General features: G+C 41.8%; 1 protein-coding gene across 6 annotated transcripts in view; it reads right to left on the reverse strand.

Annotated features, from left to right (window-relative positions):
• Positions 1-22,654, reverse strand: part of AGBL1 (ATP/GTP binding protein like 1) — a 712,193-nt gene that overhangs the window by 597,734 nt on the left and 91,805 nt on the right. For all 6 annotated transcript variants that reach the window (XM_029574654.1, XM_029574650.1, XM_029574652.1 and 3 more), the window contains exons 10-15: positions 19,172-19,288; positions 14,503-15,065; positions 13,071-13,154; positions 12,515-12,604; positions 9,659-9,807; positions 2,233-2,320 (exon numbers count right to left, since the gene is read on the reverse strand). In XM_029574654.1, the coding sequence (XP_029430514.1) occupies positions 2,233-2,320; positions 9,659-9,807; positions 12,515-12,604; positions 13,071-13,154; positions 14,503-15,065; positions 19,172-19,288 (1,091 nt within the window). The remainder of the gene's footprint in view (positions 1-2,232; positions 2,321-9,658; positions 9,808-12,514; positions 12,605-13,070; positions 13,155-14,502; positions 15,066-19,171; positions 19,289-22,654) is intronic.

A 22,654-nucleotide genomic window follows, 5' to 3' on the forward strand; every position in this document is an offset into this window, starting at 1 on the left:
AACCCTGATCTAAATGCAGAGGTATTTTATAAAGAGTTCGCGTGTACCATTATGAAAATACTCGCATGTGTATTTGGACTCAACCGTTTGGCAATACCTTCACCCAGGCGTTTCCCAGTTCACTTAGACCCTCCGGCGCCTCACCTAAACCCCCACCAGTTCATCCAGACCTCCACCCAAAAACTGCAAGGAAAAGACAAGTCCGATTTCGATTGCGCAGGTCCAGTCAGACAAGTTTGGTAGTGCATGCGTGTCTACCTCTTGCATGTGAACTTCTGAACCTCCGCCTTGGAAAGCCCTGAGACCACAGCTCACCTGGGAGGCAGCGATATTGATGAAGGTGAGGTTTGAGAACAGGAAGATGCCTTCCTTCCCCCGACCCATCTTACCCGTCCGTGGGGGCCAGTGGGGCAGGAGCTCCATTTCCAGATACCGGCAGGTGGGGCAGGAGGGCCTAGGGATCGCTCCTGCCCCATTTGGGCAATTTGTCTGTGCTGATGAGGTAAAATGGGTTGGGAGAAGGGGTTGCAGAGGTGGTGGATTGGACTCTTGAGGGATTGGGTGTCCCCCGGTGGGCCGATGCCAATTATTGGCGGTGTAAGGCAGGGCAGGAGGCAGCTAATGGGGCAGAGCCCATCCCCCTAGCTCCAGCTCCACCAGGGGGGTGGAGCTATCAGCCAGTTTTAAAAAAAATGAGTAATCTCTCAGTGCTGGCCTGCTCAGATGTGCTTCAGATGCCGACCGAGCAGGTTGGTTCCTTCCAAAAACCAGAGAAATCAGCGGTGAGTAAAAACAAAAACAAAAAAAAAGAAAAAACAACCATCTGTGTAGGCAGCCGAGGAGGCTGCTGGGAACTTCCTGCCCCTTAAAGGCACCGTACCTTTCCCCACTTAACACCAAAGTATAAATAAAACTAACCCCTGGTTAGGACGGCTCTACCAGCCACCATTCCCTCCTCTTTTATTTGTTAGCAGGCAGGATGGATCTGCAGACCTCCCCAGCCCTGTACCTGCTGAGCGCAAGATGAGGGAAGGTCCAGAGCAGAACGCCCAGCAAAAAGGTAAGGAGGGAGGGAGACTCAGACTCCACAACCTCAGCAGGCCCTTGGGCAGTTTTTTGGGGGGGGTTTTTGCCGCAGTTCACCTCTGGGTGAATGTCAACAAATTGGTTGGCTGGCTGGTTAGCTTGGATAAGGGAATGGGTAAGTAGGGTGTGGCTGGCAGGTAGATGGTTGGCTGAGAAAGAGAGAGACGCACACTCACAAAAAAAGTATGCAAGAAACAGAGGGAGAGAGAGAGACTGTGTGTGTGTGTGCGTGTGTGTGTGTGTGTGTGTGAGAAAGAGACAGAAAGAAAGTGTGAGAGAGACAGAGACTGTGAGAGTGCGAGAGAGAGAGTGTGAAAGTGTGTGAGAGAAAGACATAGACTATGAAAACGAGAGAGACAGAAAGTGTGTGTGAGAGACTGTGAGAGTGTGAGAGAGAGAGTGTGAAAGTGTATAAGAGAAAGTGTGAGAGAAAGACATAGAGAGACTATGAGAAAGAGAGAGACAGAAAGAAAGTGTGAGACAGAGACTGTGAGAGAGACAGAGACTGTAAGAGAAAGTGTGTGTAAGAGAGACAGAGAGAGAGACTGTGAGAGAGTGCGAGAGAGAGAGAGAGAAAGTATATAAGAGAAAGTGTGAGAGAAAGACAGAGAAAGACTGTGAGAAAGAGAAAGAGAGATGGAAAGAAAGTATGAGGCAGAGAGAGATAGTGAGAAAGTATGAGACAGATTGTGAGAGAAAGAGAGAGAGACTGAGAGACAGAAAGTGTGAGAGAGAGAAAGCGGCTGTTTCTATTGTGTGTTGGAATGTGGAGGGGCAGCACAGTAATTGCTTGCACCGGCCTTTATTATTGCACGCGAAACCGCCTTTGAAAATTCACCACACACGCTTTAAATGTTCAGAAAGAGAACATATTGTCGATTTTCCATTGTATTTTGTGTTTCCTTTCTCTCTCAGCTTCTTCAGCTCGATGGAAGGATCATCTAGCAGGGAAATGCCATTTCCCTGTCCTGCTTCAGAGTTCATGCCCAGGGTGCACGCCTTCCAGTCCCAAGAATGGGAAGCTGCTCCCCCACCCATATGATTTATAACCTGTGAAATATGAACCACTGGCAGCAGAAGGTTAACAACATAAATCCTGTTAGCAGGCACATTAGGAAGTGGGACGTATGCTAATTATGCACTTACTTGTAATAACAGATATCATAGCCCACCCGAAGCCAGTGAGGCCTGCCCTGGACTGCCTCCTTCACTGAATACATGACTGGTTGCATACCTGCATAGAACAAAATGCAATATGAGGGGAAACAAGTTCACTCATTAATTCTGAAATAAGGGGAAAAAATGGTTCTTCATATGTCATCATGTAAAGAACTTTTCATGGTATCTGTTAAGCAATCTGGAGCACAAGTTCCACTCTTTGCAATTCTGTGCACGGTTTTACTGTTCACTCTAATCTGAATTACGTAAAGGCGTTTGTTCGGTGTGGAGGATGATTTCAAAGACTTTAACTGTCTACATTTTTTTAGTTTAGCCGGTTAAGCCCCAGTTTTAAAAAAAACTTTCCCCCTGCTGACCAGCTAAATGAAACCCTATAAATTCACAATTTAGCTGTCAAAAAATGGGCAGCTTCAGAGGTTTTCCTGTTGGAGCTCACAACCTTGCCAGTTAAGTTTTAGGCAGCCAACCCCAGGTGCACCAATAACAGGCCTAAATCTTCCCAGACAAATTTTTATTGCCGATTTAGAAAACAAATTCAGCTGCAAACTGTTGTGGCTGAAAACCTGCTTAAAAAGTGCTTCTGGCCCAGCTGAATCTGCATCTCTGAGCTCTGCATGGCCATGTACAACAATATACTTGATGCCTACTGCTGCAGTCATTCTCAAATGGGAAATAATCTAAAGTAGTTTATTTTATTTGAAAGATGTCTAATACTGACATATTTTTGAATGACATGGACCCCTAAGGGAGATATAACACATACCTTATGAAAGAGCTCCCATGCATTTGGGACTGTATGTAATGCACATCCTGTATCATGTGGATAAAAACAGCAGCAAGTATTATATGAAAGGGTAAAATTCCTATATCTTATAAGAATGGCAGATATGTGCAATTTATATGCATGGTGAGGCCAATATTCAAAGCGCATTTAGTAGTAGATAGTCAGATAAGTAGGACTTATCCAGCTATGTAGCGGCCGCTGAATATCCGGTTATGATCAGCAGCAACTAGATAGCTGGATAAGGTATCCTGCTAAGTAGCGATATTCATCATTACATGGATAACTTATCCAGGTAAGTCAGACCTGCTCAATAGCAGGTTTAAGACGGATAAGACTTATCGCCTAAGTAGCACTTACTACAGGGATATTCAGTGAGCATAGCTGTGCTCGCTGAATATCCCGTCCAAGTTCGCCAGATATGTGCATCCAGCTAATTTAGAAATCCATCCAAATTTTGAATATATACCTCAGAATGTGCATTATTGGCTGTTTGAAACTGTTAGCAATTCAGTTCACTTAAAGATGAGTTTTTAAAAGCTGGATGCATGCCGAAATCGGGAGATGGGTGCGCCTCTGGCACTTGCGTGACTCCATCCAATTTTATAAGGCGGACAGAGGCGCGCACAAGCGCCGAAGAGCGAATCTCTCGCATTGGCCAAAAAAAGGGGGTGTGGTCTAGCTGGGGGCCAAGAGATCGCATGCAAGTACCTACGCATCTGGGGCCGCACCCAGGAGCCATGTCACATGACTTTACTTCTGCTATGGAGGAGGCGTAAAGTTAAAAAAAAAAAAAAAAGGTTACAGCCATCTGTGAGGGGTCCGAGGTAACTGGGGAGAGTGCAGACTAAAGAACCAGGGGGGGTTGGAGGATTTAGCTATAGACTGGGAAAACTGGGGGGCAAGCTGGTGAAACCCATGCTCGGCTGGACATACGTCTGTTCTAAAATGCAGGTTGTTACGCGACCGTGCGCCGACGTTTGCTGCTGTGTGTGCACAAGCTTAAAATTAGGAGCACAGATACGCACGTCTAGGCTATTTTATAACATGCACGTGTATGTGCGTGCGTGTTGTAAAACTACCACGTCTCTGCTTTGCATTTATCTGCATGTGGTACAGCTCGTTAAATTTTGGCACAAGTTTGGCTGATGCTTCACATAAGACCAGCAACAGAAATACATGGGATTGATATCATGCGATAGTGCATTTTTAATGCGCATTAATAACCAATTTCAGCATTTAACATCCATTAATTCAGCATAGTAACTAGACCTATTAGGTAGATATCTAAATCCGGGCAAACGAATTGCTAGCCAGTGGATTTACGCGTGTAGGTGGCCTTACGCGCGCCAAGCCTATTTTGAAAAGGCCCGGACACGCGTGTAAGTCCCGGGACCGAAGAAAAGGGGCGTGGCGGGGGTGAGGCAGTCTGGTGGGTGGGGCGGAGCTCAAGGCCCCCAGCAGAGCAGCCATTTGCTGCTGTGCTGGAGGATCGCGTGCCAGCAGGCTGCCGGTGCGCGCAACCTATGACTGCTTCGAGCAGGCACAAGTGGCAAGTTACAATTTTTAGGGGGGGGCTAGATTAGGGCTAGGGGGCGGGAAGGTTAGGGGAAGGGGTAGGAATGATAGATTAGGGGGTAGGGAAGTTCCCTCCCAGGCCATACCTAAATTGGTAAATTTATTAATTTAGGTACGGCCTGGGAGGGAATGGGGGAAGGCCGCGGGCGTCGGTGCGCGCAAGTTGCACAATTGTGCACTCTACTGCACTCGATGACCCATTTTATAACATGCGCGTGCACCTGCACACGCATGTTATAAAAATGGGCGTCCATGTGAGTGCGCCGGGTAGCGTGCGCATATGGACGTGCGCGCGTAACCTTTTAAAATCTACCCCTTAGTGAATGACCTCTTAAGTTTTAGTTTCCTAAATTTTGGATAATTTTCTGCTGAAAATGTTGGTCCCTAAATCTAGCTAAAATTCCACCTAAATTTAGGATATTAAATAAGGTACTGATATTTTTTTTTAATTGACCCATTATTAACAAGCACTAAATATGAGATGAAGGAAATTAAATTAGAAACCACACAGAAATTCAAATATTTTACTCCCAATCTGAAGGCCCTACTTATCAATATCTGCAAACGTAGTGACATAAATTTTCAGTGAAGATTAGTGTGCACATTTTAGCAGGTGTTACTAATGCAGGTAGTTTTGGTGAGATTATTTTTGAAACAAATTTATGCACGAAAGACAAAAACTGCTGTAATTTATATATATATATATATATATATATATATATATATACTTTTTTTTTTTTTTTTTGGTTGAGTTTCTTATGCAGGCTGTTTGAAAATTGCCCCCATAAAAGGGGAAAACAATGCTTTATCCGCAGAAATGTCCTTTTACAAAATTTCCCACCTACTATGTGAGTAAACGTATGTACACACTGCCCTCTCTCTTGTAAATGTGTCCAGAGATTTTTCCCGGGGGCACAGCTGGGGAGCGATTTGCACTTTCAGACATATTTCTGCATATGCGTATGGATTTTCCTTAAAGTATTTTGCGCACATGATAGCAAGTGTAATTGTTCGCGGGGAAATTTGGGCCAGGATTCATCGTTCTTGGCAGAACGATGAATCCTGCGAAAACGAGGGGCGGGCCTGCGAAAGACTGCAGCCTTCGCACCACGGCGGCGCGCCGGCTGCCGGCTTTCGCACCGAATAGCACCACCGTGAAAGGTGGTGCTATTCGGCGTGCTACTGCCGACGATAATGTTAGTAACATTATCACCAGCAGCGAAGACACCGCTGACTCCGCCCCTCCCCGCCCCTACTCCTCCCCTCCCCCTAATTTGCATGATATCGCATGCGAAAAGGCCCTTTTCGCATGCGATATGGCCATATCGCGTGTGATAAGCCTTTGATAAATGACCCCCTTGGTGAGGTAATTTTCAAAAGAGACTTACATGCATAAGTCTACGTGAAGAGCTGGTGTAATTTATGCAAGTATTTAAAGGTTAACTTATGCAGGCGGCTATAAAATTACCCATAGGTGTTTTAAGACATCTTAACTGTTCAAGCTGCAGTTGTGCTTTTATTCTTCGTCTCTTAAAATAGCTGGCATTGAGGCTTCAGAACTCAGAAACAGCATTTTTAGTTTTGATCATATTCATGTAAAGCAAGACCCTAATGAGACGATAAACTCTGTAACTTATATATATTACTAGCTATCACTAGGTTGTTTTAGCAGTACTGTATAATAAAGCTAAAAATATGCTGACAACTAAAACCTGATACTGTACTATACTTCTAGCGCATAAATCTCTTAGTTCCTGCCACAGCTGTCCAAACCTTTCTATTGTACTACACATAACACATAACCTAAAAATTAAATCATTTTTCATGTTACATTTTCTCCTTACACACCAGAAATGTTATTCCCCTTGCTCTGAAGGGACCAGCAATAAACCAGAAATAGCCTGTGAATTAGAACAGATATCCCCTTTACAAATTATGGGGGTCAGCTGTTTCCTGCCCTTCAAATTCAGTACCTGTGAACTCTGTCAAGAAAAAGAACACTTTTTTCCCACAAATCTCGTGTTCTTGCTTCTGAAAGAAGTTGAACTGGCTCAAAATTTAGACAGGTGAAAAATGAAGAAGTATTTGATTATAAACAAGCTCCTTAAAATTAAGGAAACAAGCAAGAAACATAACGAATGGAGCTTGAAATGATTCACTGCCATATTTACTGAGAACTGTTGTGCATTTGAAACAACCTGCATTGATTTCAGTGGGTCAGGCCATGGTCAGTGCACAGATGAGTGTCATTTTTCAGTAGAATTGACTAAGTTGTATGTAAACCAATCCTACCAATTAAGCCTGTGAGGAGGCAATTAACAAGTAGCCCTTATAGTTGCAAACTATGCAGCCAGCTTATGCATTTAAAGCTGAATTTTCAAAAGTTACATGCGTAAAAAAATCAACAAATAAGAAGTGAACTTTTAAGCAGGTGCATGAGCGTACATGTGCGCGCATTCATCGGCCTGCGCCCACGCATGCAACCATTTTATAACATATGTGCGTATACGCGCGCACGTTATAAAATAATCTGACTGCATGCACGTGTGTGCGCAGTTTTAAGTGGACGCGCGCCTCTGTGCACAAAAGCCACTTCTCCCACATAAGTGGGGAGAGATTTTAAAACAAACACACGCCGACACCATTACCAGTTTTACCAGTTCGTTCCCAGTTCACCTAGGTAAGGAATAGGACTTCCAAACCCCCCCTTCTGCCCTGATAGCCCCGACCCTTAAAACCCCACCAGTCTGTCTATTTGTCTTTATTTTATAACTTGCACATCATCCACAGGAGAAGTAAAGTTACGCGGCAGAGGGAACTTTCTTCACAGAGCAAGAGCGGTCACCAGCTGCTCCTGCCCTGCTGGCAGGTGATTGGCAAATGGTGCTGGAAAGCTGAGGCCGGTGCCACTGTTCAGTTCTGCAATTCAAAATGGCCCAGGCCGGCACCATTTTGTACGGCAGAAATGATAAATGGTCTTCTGGTGCCATTTGCAAATTCACTTACCGTCAGGGCAGGAACAACTGGAGATCATTCCAATCTCGTGAAGAAAATCTCAAGCATCAGAAAGGATAAGAAAATCAGGTGGGAAATCAGTGGAGCCCTGTAACAATGCTGACTGCCAGCAGCGGACCTTACTGGACCATGCTTGGACCTGCTCTAGGCTCTGTTCTGAAGGCTGCCTAACACATCAAGACCAGCCCTATAAAACCCTCCCCCTCAGAGGGTATTCCCCACCTCGGAGTGGAGTCTCTTCAATGCATGTGGCACCTTGTCCTTTTATTCTTTGCCCAGTGTCCCTGTTCTGGGATTCCTTCTTCTTGTCTGGTTCTTTGCTCTGTTTAAGCTTAACAGTGGCATCCTGTTTCCAACAGTGGCCAATCCAGGCCATAAGAACCTGGCAAGTAACCAAACACCATGGAGATCCCATGCTACCGATGCCAGTAATAGCAGTGGCTATTCTCTAAGTGAACTTGATTAATAGCAGTTAATGGACTTCTCCTCCAAGAACTTATCCAAACCTTTTTTAAACCCAGCTACACGAACTGCACTAACCACATCCTCTGGCAACAAATTCCAGAGCTTAATTGTGCGTTGAGTAAAAAAGAACTTTCTCCGATTAATTTTAAATGTGCCCCATGCTAACTTCATGGAGTGCCCCCTAGTCCTTCTATTATCCGAAAGAGTAAATAACTGATTCACATCTACCTGTTCTAGACCTCTCATGATCTTAAAGACCTCTATCATAGCCCCCCTCAGCCGTCTCTTTTCCAAGCTGAACAGCCCTAACCTCTTTAGTCTTTCCTCATAGGGGAGCTGTTCCATTCCCTTTATCATTTTGGTTGCCCATCTCTGTACCTTCTCCATCGCAACTATATCTTTTGTGAGATGCGGCGACCAGTTTTGCTTCTGTCCTGTGTTAGGTCTCTCAGTAGCCTTCACTTCCTGTGTGTTCCTGGCTTGCCCTGTCCTGTGTAGGCTTTCCAGAGGCCTTTCTTGCCTACGTGTTCCTAGATTTGCTTCTGTCTTGTATTAGGCCTTCCAGTGGCTTCCTTGTCCGTGTGTTTCCCTTGTGCGATCTTTGTTGCTCTGTGCTTTGTCTGGTTCCTTGTTTGGATTCTGGACCTATCCTACCTTGTGCTTATTTGTCAGTCCCTGTCTTGCCAGTGCTCACCCCTGTTTGTGTTCAGTTAGGCCAGGGCACCGTCCCGTCCCCTTGTTTCTCACTGCCTACCAGTTCCAGTGAGTGCCCTACCCCGGACCCTGTGCACTACCTTCCATATGACCTGCCAGCCACCAGCACCGGGAGGGCTCAACCCGAAGGCTGGTAAGGCAGAAGACCTACCTAACCTGACTGCTTCTGACCCCCGCACACCTCCGCCTAGAGAGTAACTTCAAATTGTCTTGTGCAGCTGTGACAAACACCAGAAGTGATGTTGGACCTGACATTTCTTTCATTTTGTTTTTATTTACTTTGTTTTTTTCTTTTCTTGTTGGATTTTTTTTTATTATTATTATTATTATTATTTTAAATAAATGAAAAGAATGAAAACAAACAAAATGAAAAAATTTCACTGCACACCGCTATTATTTCTGGTCCCCTCGTCAAATACTTACAGGCTTCTCTCTGTACCCACATTAAACAGACTTCTTCTCCCCCATTTATAGAACATGGTATCTCCTGACTTCTGGACATCACCATCACCATCTACCTTTAAAACTTAAATAAAAATATATTTTTTGAAACTGCCTTTGAATAACTCACCTACTATTCTATCAGTTTCCATGCCTCTCTCATTGTTAGCCTTTTCATTTTGTAGACAACTATAGCTTTCAAGACAGCCTGGATAAGGCTACTAGTTAATTAAATGCATACAGTCGAGAAGTTTGGATACTTTTTCCAAGCATACATATAATGCTCAATGGTTGGGTCTTTTATACCAACCAAATGACCAAGACATTGGATCTATAGCAAATTCTGTGCAAAGAAGGGAGTTTACAGAATTAACTCCATCCCCACATCTAAACCCTTACCATAATTAAACTGGCTGTTGAACTTTTCACAGTTGATGATATTGAAGCGATAAGGAACACCAGCCTTCATTAAGCTCACCTCAAAGTAGAACCACTGGTGGTGATGATAAGTATTAATATCTGTATTCATAATCAAGTCATATTCAAATCTGTAAAGCAAGTAAGTGATGCATTACACTCCACACTGTGAATCAGAGAGAAGAAAAGTTTCTGTCATGTTACCGCATTATGGGAGGAATTTTCAAAATGTTACACGCATAAAAATTTGCATATACAGTATGCATGGAAGTAGCCTCTGCTTGCATACTCCATATTTTATACAAGTCAAAAATGTGTGCATATTTTCACTTTCACGCACACATATAAGTGCTCAAAAAAGGGCAGCCTGGAAGCATTCTCGGGCAGGGCCAACTCTTACACACATAAGTTTACTATTTTAAAAGACACATGGTAAATGCATATACATTTGCCAACTTACATGAGTATTTTTACACCTGCTAATTATCTGGCGTAAGTGATATTAAACGTGTTTATTGTGTAGTCCTGACTGGGTGGGAGGTCTGGAACTGGAGAACCAGGAACGTCTCAATGAGCTGGAGAAGGACTGGGTGAACTGGTGGACAATTGGTAAACCAGTTAATTTCACTTATGCACAAATGTTTTAAAACAGGCCGATTTACAGACGTAAATCAGGACTTATGTGAATAAGTCCTACTTAATTTTGATCACAGAATATATGTGCACATCTTTTTTAAAACAGACAGGAAATATACGAGTGTTCAATGCATTGATATATGCAGTTTCAATGCATTGCAAATATTCATGCATAAGCATACATATCTATGTATGTTGTGGGGTAGAGATTTATTTCGTTCTTTTTATTTATTTAAAATTATTTGTAACCCGCACCCTCTGAAGTTCGGGGTGAAGATCACAAAAACATACATTTTATAAAATGTGCATAGATCATATGCGTGGGTTATAAAATACTTGTGTCGATCTGCTCAAGGCCATATACTCATGTATAGGCCACCGTGCACATTTGTTTGAAAGTTATTGTCCCTGGTTTTATGGTCCATTCATAAAGTTTCTAATTCAAAACAAGGTGATTTTTTTTTATTTGCTCTTCAATGTAGATATACTAAGGAAGAAAAATATGAGTATTTGGTATAGCAATGAAGTATCCTTGTCTGTGGATTAGCAACAATGACATTTACTCTATATTTCCTGCAACTATTAAAAAAAATATATGTAAACCATCACTGCCATTTGAGGCTTGAAATCGCATTATTTATTTATTTATGACTGAGGCTTCTATCATTTTAGATGTCAGCTTTGCCTCTCTCTCTCTCTCCTGCATGCTCCCAACTCAGTTTTGCACTTTGAAAGGTACAAACGTCAAGGGCCTACTATCAAACAAGGTTTAGTTCATCTCAGTCTAGCTGTTTAGGAATTTAAAGGTGGACACAAACACAGACAAACAGAACAAAAAAAAACCTTAAACAAAAAAAAAAGAAAAAATTATTAAATTATAAAATGGGGCCTCCAATGATCCTGGTTGGACCTTCTTGGGCCAATAAAAAATGCCCGGGCCTGATGCTGAGGGTTCGGCCAGGACAAGGGCCCTCCCTCTCTGTAAAGTTGCTGGGGCCAGGGAGCTCCCTCACTGGCCTCCATTTGCCCCCTTTGCAGATCCACTGTAAACGAGCAGGAGCGAGGTCCAGTCATTCCTGCCTGTGTCCTAGGAAGACAGTGCCAATGCCTTCCTCCAATGTAACCAAAGCCATTTGGTGGCTTGGCTGTAGAAATGTATGGCCGCATATCAAAATGGCACCAGCCACACCGGTGGAAGGCTTCAAAGTGACGTTACTTCAGCACCTTCATCTAGGTGGACGTTGCCCTTTTTTTTTTTTTTTAAGTGTCAGGGTCAGGGCAGGAATAACTGGATGTTGTTCCTGCACATTTACAGGATTTAGAAAGGGCACACGTGGAAGCTGGGATAGGAGTTTCTCTGCCCTGGTAACTTTACAAAGAAGGAGGGTACTGGCCCCAGCTAGGCACTCCACACAGGGCCTAGTCCTCAGGGGCCAAGCCGAGTCCATGCTCCCGGCCTAGGGAGCAAGGCCTAACCCAGACCTAGGCCTCTGAGCCACGATAGGGCCAGGCAGATTTCTTGGCCAGGAAAGCCCAGCCAGGGCTCCTGGAAGCCTGGTTTTTTTTTGGTTTTTTTTTAATGCCACGAATATGAAAAAAACCTGAACATTTTTGGATATTTTCATAGGATGCTATTTTGAGTTCATTCCAAATGGAATGAATCGAGAATGACCTCATTCATTGCATTTTTGGCATGCGTTAAAAACAAATGTGCATTCCTATCATCTAATAAGTTTCTGTTCCATATGAAACTGAGGCTAATTAGTACTGACCTTGCTACATGTCTTTGTAAAGTCTTATGACTTGTGGAGTGCCATATGATTTCCTATATCATTTAAGATTTCCTAACCTCTTATGAAATACTCAGAGCTGAAACATGACCACTCCAGTAACTCACTTAACAAGTTAATAACGACTGACTCCTTTCAAAGCACGTAGATATGGTTCACATAACAGCTGTTGCCATCCAACAGTTAAGTGGTGCTGAGTTCCAATGCTATGGTGAGTGCGTTATCTGGGTAAAAATTATCCACCCTACTTTTCATATCTGCTTTCCGTCCTCTACATTTTATCAAGATTCAGAGTCAAGGAAATCTGCTGATGAGGTCTCACTTGCAGCCCTGATAAAAATACACATTATTGACAGATCTGAACTTTTCCAAGCAACAGAGGTAACATTAACCATTTAAGAGTTGTACTTACTCGCGTACTTGTACAGCTTTCCTTAGATTTCCTGATTCAAACTTGGAATAAAATTTTAAAGAATTCATCTCATTTGAATTTTGAGGAGGGCTACAAAAAAGTATAAGCACAGATAAAACTACCAATATAGTTGAATAATGTACCTTACTTATATAAGCAACATCAGAAAGGTACTTGCGAGAAGTCTGTAGCAAGGACAGAACTTAAGAAATGAACACTTCTCCAAGTGGGGTGCTGCCAAATAAGGGGGGGTATAGATTCCTTTAATAAACAAAAGTTGTAACAGTGAATAAGTTTAAGCTGGTAATGGATATTGCCAAAGGGTAAACTTTTATATTCGAAAAGGGGGACACCTAATGGACGCCCTTCCCCCCCAGGTGCTAAAATGTCTCATCCTGCCCTGCCTTGAAACCCATCTTTAGGCCTTACCATCTGCTGCAATTCAAAATAAGAAAACAAAACAAGGTTGAGGACCAAATGCACACCTAATGAACTAAAACAAAGCGCTTTCCGTAGCTAAAATTCAATTTCTGTTGTTCAAACTAAAGCTAATTACCTGGGATTATCCAAGTCAAAAATAACTCTGTTAATAAAATCTCCAGGTTTTAATAAGCGCTGGATGTCTTCAAAGATTTTGGACCTAGACATAAAGAACAGAATATATAGTGAATTGAATTTTCAGAACTCAGAAACATACATATACAGAAAAAGCTGGCTTGGATAAGGCGCGATACCCTACAAGTAATCAAACTTCTATGGCTGGTAGCTGGCATATAATCTTTCCGCGTGGATGGAAATAACTGGACAGTGTTATGGGAGCCTATGTTATACTAATAATATCTGATAAAGCAAAACATTGGTTTTAATTGATAAATATAGTGCTGCTATTGCACCTATGTATCCTGGATTTATATTAAGTGTGTAGTTTTCATTTTTGCTGTTTAATAAGGGGACTAATGACACTGAAGACGGGCATATTGTGGAGCAGGTACTATTTTCATGTAGTTTCCTTTCTGCTTAACTAGCCTGCTAGTAGTTGTAAATCTCCCTTGTGGTGGGTAAGAAATAAATAAAATAAGTCAATTTAAAACAATAATAATGCCTAGCTCAAATAAATATATTTAGCCCATTGCATATAAATGCATGCAATATACTGTATTATTTAGCACCTTTAAATGCAAATTAGTGACAATGACTTGGGCCACAGTGAAGCTTTGATTCTCCACTTCATAGTAGAGTCAAAATGTTCAACCTTAGCAATATGAGCAAAAAATATCTTTGTCCACCAGTTTCACTGGATTAGCTTACATCTGAACGTTACTAGTAAAAAAAAAGTCAAAATTTGACTTTTAAGTCTAAACCATCGGCAATGTTCATGGAAATAAACAAAAACCTCCATACAGACTGAAGCACAAATAGGAGGAGGCACAACTTGGACTATAGCCAAAAGGTGTTTGATAGACCTCAGATATCAGATCCCCCTCATGCTAAGGGAATAAGAGGAAGGAGCTAATCAAACTAGCTTATTCTTTCCTATTGCAGTCTACTGTAACTGCATGATATAAATATTTTCAACACCCTTCCCATAATTTCAAAGGAAGTCAAAACGACTACTTCATGAAAAAGAGAGTCATTGCAAATTGTTCTAAATCTGCACTGAAAATAAATTCCAGAAAAATTGCCGGAGTAACTAACAAATATTTAGATTTCTTTCAATAATATGTCTACGGTTATCAATAATAAACTCTTATACATAGCTGTTTGAACCTTGAACAATAGCAAAACACCTTTTACAGTGTTTGATGGCATGATAGAGCAACAGTGTTAGACTAGAATAGAGATAGAATGAAACAGTAACAGCAATACACATAAAACAAATTTATATTTTAAATTCAGTTCAGTCTGCACCATTAGGTATTTAATGATAGTACTCGGGAAGCAGGGTTACTTTAAGCAAAGCAAAAGTATGACATAAGATAAACCATCACCTCTGTATTTCAAATTTCCGTTCCACCATTTTATGATAATAAGGAGGTGGACAGTGACCCCAGAAATCCGGAAAGGCCAGTACTCTGTAGTTGGGGACAGATTTTGTTTTCCCAGCTATAGTTATGTAAAGCCGAGGGTCATGGAAGGGGATACATGTTGGGTGCCTATCCAGGAGCTGCTGCACAATGTCAGGAGTTCCAGGTTCCCTGGCCAGAGTCTGTTTGTGACTAAAGGAGTTCACACATTTCCTACGCAATATCCTGATGTCCTCAAAAGTCAGAGAAAATGAACTCCCAGGTAGATTCTTTGCAGGGATGACAGAGTCCTTGGCTTGAATTGCCTCGCCCATTACTGCTTTCTCAGAGAGTTGGGCCTCCCTAGATTTGTCATGACCGGTCAGAGTTAGCTGACTAGATGATCCTCCCAAAGGGCCTTGGTCCATCTCTTTGTAACACTTATGAAATTCAGTATCTGGAATGATGTGAGAGCGACTTGTCGCAAGCTGTGTGCCCAAATGATCCTCTTCAGAACTCGTCTCCTCTTCAGACTCAGATTCCAGTTCCTTCAACAGGTAAAAGACAAGTGGCATGTTAAGCAATCCACTTAGCTAAGAAACTGTAGATTCTGAATTCTTGTTTATTCAAAACATGAATCCTGCTTCCCACAGTTTCCATGACTACCATGCAAACTTATTCATTTCATGAAAACACAGGAGTTCTCCAGATCACAAAGTAACTTCATGACACCATCTTTTTCTGTGCTTCCCTGTATGTTAAGTGGTAATGACTGTATGCTGTAATCAACTCTAGATAAATATAAAATAAGTTTGCTATGGTTTAGTCTTATTACAATGAGTGCATTATACGTAAGAGAGATAATCACAGAATATTCTAAAGAATATTCTTTTTTTAATTACATGTTTTATCAGCTATAATTTGGTTTAGTTGAAACAAACAAAGTACATGTTTTTCAACTGCTCAACCTTGTCACAATGAGTGTACAATTAACAGGGATTCCTTCTTGACATTTTTACTCGTTTTGTCTTCGCTTTTACTATTGGGCTCTGTGTTGATCTGAACTCAATGCTATGAATGTATGCACTAGGTTGGCTGGGGTCAATCAATGTTAGCAGATTGTGACCTTATGCCTTGCTAGAAAGTAACATTTTACTTTTAGGGTCCTCCTTTGGTTCATTGGCAAGGTTTAGTAAATGAAAGTGTCCTAATATTCTCCCTAAAATAAGAATGTATTTATTGATGGCAGGGGAGAGGGGTTTCTGGTAGTTTCCTCCTGGTTCTTTGGATCTCTAACTCAATTGAAACCATCTACTACTAATACTATGCTACCAAGAGCCTTAACTCCTAGTTACCTCAGGGTTTTTTCTCCATTTGTATTTCTTTTCCCCCTTCCTGTCCAGCCCAGCTCTAGAAGGGACAGCCCTTGACCAGGGGTCACAGTCTACTGCCGCTTCTGGAACCCACCCAGTACACTTGCACCCTGACTTTCGAGTGACGATTGCAAGCACTGTCTTTGTAGTCTCCCCTAGCTGGCCCAGGCTCCAAAATCAAGCCTGGGTCTTTCACAAGGCATCTAAGGTATCGAGTTGACCATAGTGAATTTTAAACCTTTCTTTGGGATGCCAGTCCCTGGGCCTGCCGCAACTTAGCAATGCTCGCTTGCAGCAAACCCACCACCGAACTCAATGGCAATCACTAAGCATAAGCCAGGAAAAGTGACCCAGCTATTCCTCTGAAAATGTAGTCACCTTGTGTCGAGGGACTGATTCAGTGAAGATACTAAAAAATGCTACTCAGAAGTGGCATTCATGGATTAGCCCTAAAACTAAGATTTGAAAATGTTAAATACCAGGACCGAGTTAGGTGGAATGAATGTTAGAAGTCATAACAATTTACATTTGTAAGAGGTTTGGGAGATGAAGACTGAAAAAAGAGAAAGAGAAATTGGATTGCTATTGTCAGTACTATAAAGGATCAAGTTGCAATGTCAATAATTAAGTTATAGCGGGGCCCTGTGCATGTTTAACCAATATTAACATCTCTGGCTATATGCACATATTTAAGAGCAAGGAAAGTGTAAACATTTTGGCTCAGTGATACGCTCAACCTGTAAGGCACCCAATAAATAAGAGAAGACATAAATTTTGAAGAAAAACGGTTTTAAAAAAAAGAGGTTGGAAAAAGTGAGACAGTTGAGGACGAGGAGAGAAATTGATGTATCTACAAATAAAAGTGTAGATAGATGAATGGATTGGCTAATAGAAATGGCAAAATTAATGGTTCAGATGGACATAGGAATCAATAAACAAACACATACATCAGCACACCCTTGACAGGTGAATCCACCCTCTATCTGTCCTGTAAAGAACAGAGTCTATTGCCAAAAATGATCCAGAGAAGCATATTTCCTGAGTTTGTAATACATAATTTTATTTTGATATACTCTACCTAGCAGAGACATTTGGAGGTTATATATGTACTATACCATATCTTGCTCTTTTATGTGAGCATGAAATACTGTGCACCAGCAAATAGCAGGGTCATGTCAGAGAGAGTGTTTTACAAGAGAGAGAGGTAGGTGTAATAAATTAATTGAAAAAGTAAATTCCTCAATGCCACTAGGATAATCTAAGAAGCAAACATCACCTAAATTAATGAAGAGCTGCTATACTTTCCGCTTCTCTCTAATTAACTAGAAACACTGACATTCCTATTCATTTATCCCACAGCTGCCAGCAAGGACAAAGATCATTGTTATTAGAGATGGGCACAATTTAAAAATAAAATATATATATATAAGGAGAAAGCCCCAATCAACTGAGATTCCAGACCACAGTCCAACCAGGGAAGAGGATAGAACAAACAGGAAAGTGTAGTTTTCCTTTTGCCTCTGTTCGACAGTCTGTAAATAAAGCAAGTGCATTTCAAAGCATGATCAAGCTGTGGAATTCTTTGCCGGAGGATGTGGTCAAGGCAACTAGAATAGCTGGGATTAAAAAGGGTTTGGACAAGATCCTGGAAGAAAAGTCCATAAGTAGTTATTAACCCAGAGGTCGATATTCAAAAGCCGTTTAGACAGATAAGGTATCCTTCTAAATGGCTAACTAGCAATATTAAAAGCCGTAAGTGGCTAGAATTGACTTTAGCCCCATAAATTGTGGGCATTCTGGGACGTTCAGCCATTGAGCAGCTTGGCTAGTTAGCTGCATACACATATGCGGCTAACTTACTTTAAGCTGGTCGAGTATATTCATATAACCTGCTAATTAACTGGATATGTTTACCCGGCTAACTAGCCGAGTTGCTGAACTGCTGAATAGTTGCCTTTAGGTGACTCAGGGAAACCCAGCATTGGTCATAGGGAGTGAGCACTGTCAGAAACTGGATGCTGGATTTGATGGACCTTTGCTACGACCCAGCATGGTACTTCATGTGTTCTTATGTTCTTACACGTGTAAACTTCATCCCATTAATGAGCAAAACTTTACACTCATCTTTAATTTACCTAAAGTTACATATGCACGTTTACCCCCATAACCAACCGATTTTCTAACTCAGTTTATGTGGGCATTCGGTTTCAAAATCAACGTCTTCTGTTCAGGATTTCAAGTACATGTGTATCTTTGCAGATAGGCAATACACTAAAAAATATACCCCTTAATACACTGAAACTTCTGGACAGGACAATATGACAACAGACAAATTATGCAAGCAAAATCTTGGGCAGAAAGTGCCTGGCCTTAGGTCAAGAAGGTTAGGAATCTCTTGCTTGGGAGATCCCTGACCTAGGAATTTGAATTTCCCTCCTGGGAAACTCTGCTTTTTAAAGCAGGAAGGTCCTTGCAATTCCCATCTGATGCAGGATCCATGCAAGCATCGGGTCACCCCTGCTTTTGCCCTGAAGACAAAGGCCTACAGAGCTTTTTTTGCAATAGGTTTTACTTGCATTATTTTTTCCCTTCCAGAAATTGTTGGGAATTAAATGCTTGGGCAATGGATGAATTATTTCCAAACTGTGCAAGCAAACTGACCGGCAGGTTTTTTTTGTTGTTAATTTTTTTCACTTTTTGAACCTAATTTTGCCTTACAGCTAAATCTCCTCCTTAATTTCTAAACCAAGAGCTCTATGCATAGCCAAAAGAGAAGTTAAAAAAACAGTAAGTTAGTAGGATATAATGCAGCTAAAGTTCTGGCTGTTGAAAACAATTTGCCCCCCTCCCCCTGCAGCTTATCCATGTGCTCCCACAATTCACTGACTTGAGAGAAGTTATATCTTAAATTTGTAAGAGTACTAGTTTCCCAGCACTGTACTTTCATCTTGTAACTTACTCTTCCTTTCGGATTACCTCCCACATTATAGACGCTATTTCACAGACCCTGAAGATTTTAAATGCCGCTGCCAAGCTGAGTATTCCATACCGCACATCAAAGTCTGTGAGCCCAGGGCTGTCGGGAATGATTTTGCAGCATTTAGCTCCAAATCAAGGATTTTACAGCTGAGTTAAAGGGACCGTTTCCCTAGGTACGCCAACAGGAAATATAGCAAATCTTTTTTTAACCCAGTCCCTAACCTACCACCCTGTATTGTTATAGCCCATAACAGGAATCTTATCATTCCCATGTAGCTGAAAGAGCAGTCGGATAATCTCACCTGGAAGTCGTGAAAGAGTTCCAGACACAGAGCCTTATATCTTTGAAGTTCATCTACAGGCCGGTCAGGTTCGAGCTTTGACTTGAGCTTATTCAAATCTGTTTCCAAGTCATCATCCTTTACAAATATTTATAAAAAAAAAAACGAAACATGAAAGCAAAAACATTAAAATGTGTCTGGGAACTGTTAATAAACAAACTAGATGATAAAATGCAATTAAGGACCAGCAACAGGACGCAGTGACAAAAACAAAGTCCTCTGGTCTGCACAAAATTATAATTTTAATTCCTTATTCTTACAAAATTACCAAGGGGGACAATAATCAAACTGTCCACATCTGTGTAAATGCCAAAGATACGTTTTCATTCCCAGCCACCGTATAAGCGGCAATACGCGCACAAATGCCAGGCCCTGACAAAGGGGTGGGCCGGGGAGCAGGGAGGGGTGGTAGAGGAGTAGGGATGAGAGGGCAAGGGGAAGGAAGGTTAGGCAGGGGGTTAGGGAACTTCCCTCCCAGTCCGCTCCTTAATTGGAGCGGACTGGGAGGGAACTGGGAAAGGCCCGATCGCGTCGCCACGCGGATTTTGCAGAAATTCACCCCCACCCCCCTTGCGCCCACTGTCCGCACATGCACGGGCGGATTATAAAATCCGGCACGCGTGTGTGTGCGGCCAACGGATTTTGTAACATATGCGCGCTGGAGCGTGCATATTATAAAATCGGCACATCCATGTGCGCACGCCGGGAATCGCGCACACATGGACACGTGCGTATGTTTTAAAATCTACCCCAAAGTGTAAGCGCGAGCGTGCCTTAGAAAAGAAGGAAGCAATTTTTGCTCTTAAGAATGAGGGGATGACAAATTGGGGATATATATTTTTCTCAGTATTCCTTTGAAATGTTTGTTCTAATATCAGAATGTCAAATACGTTTTCTTTGAGCCCAGTCAGCCACATTCTCTCTGTGCTAAGGGTGCTACCCCAGGATCTGCTCTTCCTGGAACATTTGAGTTAGAGGCGTAATCCCTCGATTATGGCTCGCCTTCTAGGACTGACGTCTAAGAATTCTGCTGAACTATTTCTTGATATTGTGTCTACTTCTAACCACAAGTTAGTGAATTTTTATGTCATTATTTCTTTTATGCTACTTCTTTGCTGTTACTGTCTGTTTTCTATACTTTGCCATATTGGATGTATCCTTGGAAATTATCCAATGTTAATAAAAATAAAATAAAAAATAAAAAAAAAGAAGAAGAAAATGGCGCCAATTGACCCGAGGCCAGCACCGTTATGGATAATTGCCATACAATTCCCAACCAGCGCCATTTTCTAAAGTGAAATCAGTGGACCAAGAGCCTACCAGGGAATGCTTCTTCCTCGTAAGAGGCTTCAAAGCCTATGGATGGGGAAGAGATTTGGGGGGGTGGCAGGAGATAAGCAGGGAGGGTTTAGGTTGGTGTTTAATGAGGGCAGCAGCCAGACCTAATATTGTTTTGTTTTCTTCTTACTTTTTATTTTTAATTTCACTTGTTTGTTTGTTTTTTTCATTTCAAATAAAACAAAGAAAAGAAAGGAAAACCAAAATGAAATGAAAACATCTATGCAGACCCCTAATATTGGATGACTTGATGTCATAAAACAATGGTAACCAATGATCATTTTACCTTTATTGCTGTGCATTCATTCTAAATCGTTTGTTGTGAGAACCACTGGGTTATATAATGGCCTCCTGTTTCTTCTTGCTTTCTGCATAGCCTAATTCTAGCTAAAACGTGTTTCAATCAATACGTTCTGAAGCTATTAACATACAAACGTTAATTTTGGTGTGTTGACAGCCAACAGATATCACTATCTTGAGGTTGAATTAAAAATATCAAAATTGATTAGCTTTTTCTTCACTATGGCAGCTAATTGAGCAATGCGGCAATCCATTTGGAACGAAAATTGATTAAAATTCATTGTGGCTTGGTGAAAAATATGTAATACATTTCTCCACTTATCAATATAATTAAATCCTTGTATATCCTGCAGTACCATGTGCAGTTCGGTCACAAAAAATCCTGTAACTGTGTGTTGGACACTGCAGGCAGCGGTTCATAATTTGTGAGCAAATCCACGAAAAGTAATGGAGTTCTTTGTTTGTGATTGCTCGCTCATGTCTACAAACTATTTCCAATGTGAATACCCAGCTTTTAAAATGCTTATTTATTTTCTTTAGCAAATTTATAGCTGATAATCATAAATATGAGCTCTTAAGAAATATCTTATCTTTAATTCTAATTCTGAAAAAATGTATAAAAATGTGAATTAATAGCTGCATTGCTTTCCATTTTACAGTAAATATACCTGGCATTCCGCTGATAACGATGTATGCAATAAGCATCATGCAAGCACACAGGCCAACTATGTAGCATGTAGTAGTATATCTTGATGGAAAACACAGGAATAATTTTCAATAGAAAGTAATATATCTATCATATGGGGTGACATTTGACACTTTTTTCATTTCAGACATGGGTGGCAGAAAATACTGCTATATCCAGGTTCCCTCTTATGATTTCTGTCTTTACAAATGAAACCTAGATTTGTACTAATCTTTGCGGATGTGTCCCTTTCATATAAAGTAAGGAGGTCCCTAGTCAAAAGCCATTTAGATGGATAACTCAAAACTTATCCATCTAAATGATCAAATAGGCATATTCAACCACTTATCCAGCTCAGTTTACGCTTCTAGTGCTATAAGGGTAGAAGCTGCCGCTGGACCTCGCCAGGAAAGGGTAGTTCAGACCCCACTCCCAACATGGATTTTTAGGCCTCCGGAAGTGGGAGAAGAGTCCATAGGGTTTGGAGTACAGCGGGATCCTAGGTAACATTGCTGGGGGGGGGGAAGGCCTGGCCTCGATTCTTCGCTTTAATTTGAGAAAGCTGTTGGTGTGGGGGACGACAAGCAGCAATCCCGGAACATTCTGCATTTGTGAGATATGGGGTGGGTGGATAGAAGGCTCAATAAATCCGGGGTCGGCGCACAAGGTGCACCCCCTTGCACGCCGACCCCGGATTTTATAACATGCGCACAGCTGCGCGCGCATGTTATAAAATCGGGTGTAGATTTGTGCGCGCCGGGTTGCGCGCACAAATCTAAGCCCGCGCGTAGGTATTAAAATCCGGCCCAGTATGTTCTGACTTCAAGGCCAATATGCCCTGAATGCCTCCAGTTCTCACTACTCTAAATAAGGATGCATGTCAATATTCATAGAGGGAGTCATGTCATGTATCAACCAGCCAAAGAGGGACTGTCGCCACTCATCTTCCTTCTCTGAAACCTGCATGCCGCTCCACCGTATCTAGGTAGCACAAACAGCCCTGCTCCTTTAAGGGCTGGAAAGATATCACTCTACTAGCAGCGCCAGACACACTTTACAAAGGCAGATGACATGGCCTTACAACCTACTCAATAACGGTGACTATAGGCAGGCTCCACCTC

Source organism: Rhinatrema bivittatum, chromosome 13, assembly GCF_901001135.1.
Source record: "Rhinatrema bivittatum chromosome 13, aRhiBiv1.1, whole genome shotgun sequence".
NCBI classification, from domain to species: Eukaryota; Metazoa; Chordata; class Amphibia; order Gymnophiona; family Rhinatrematidae; genus Rhinatrema; species Rhinatrema bivittatum.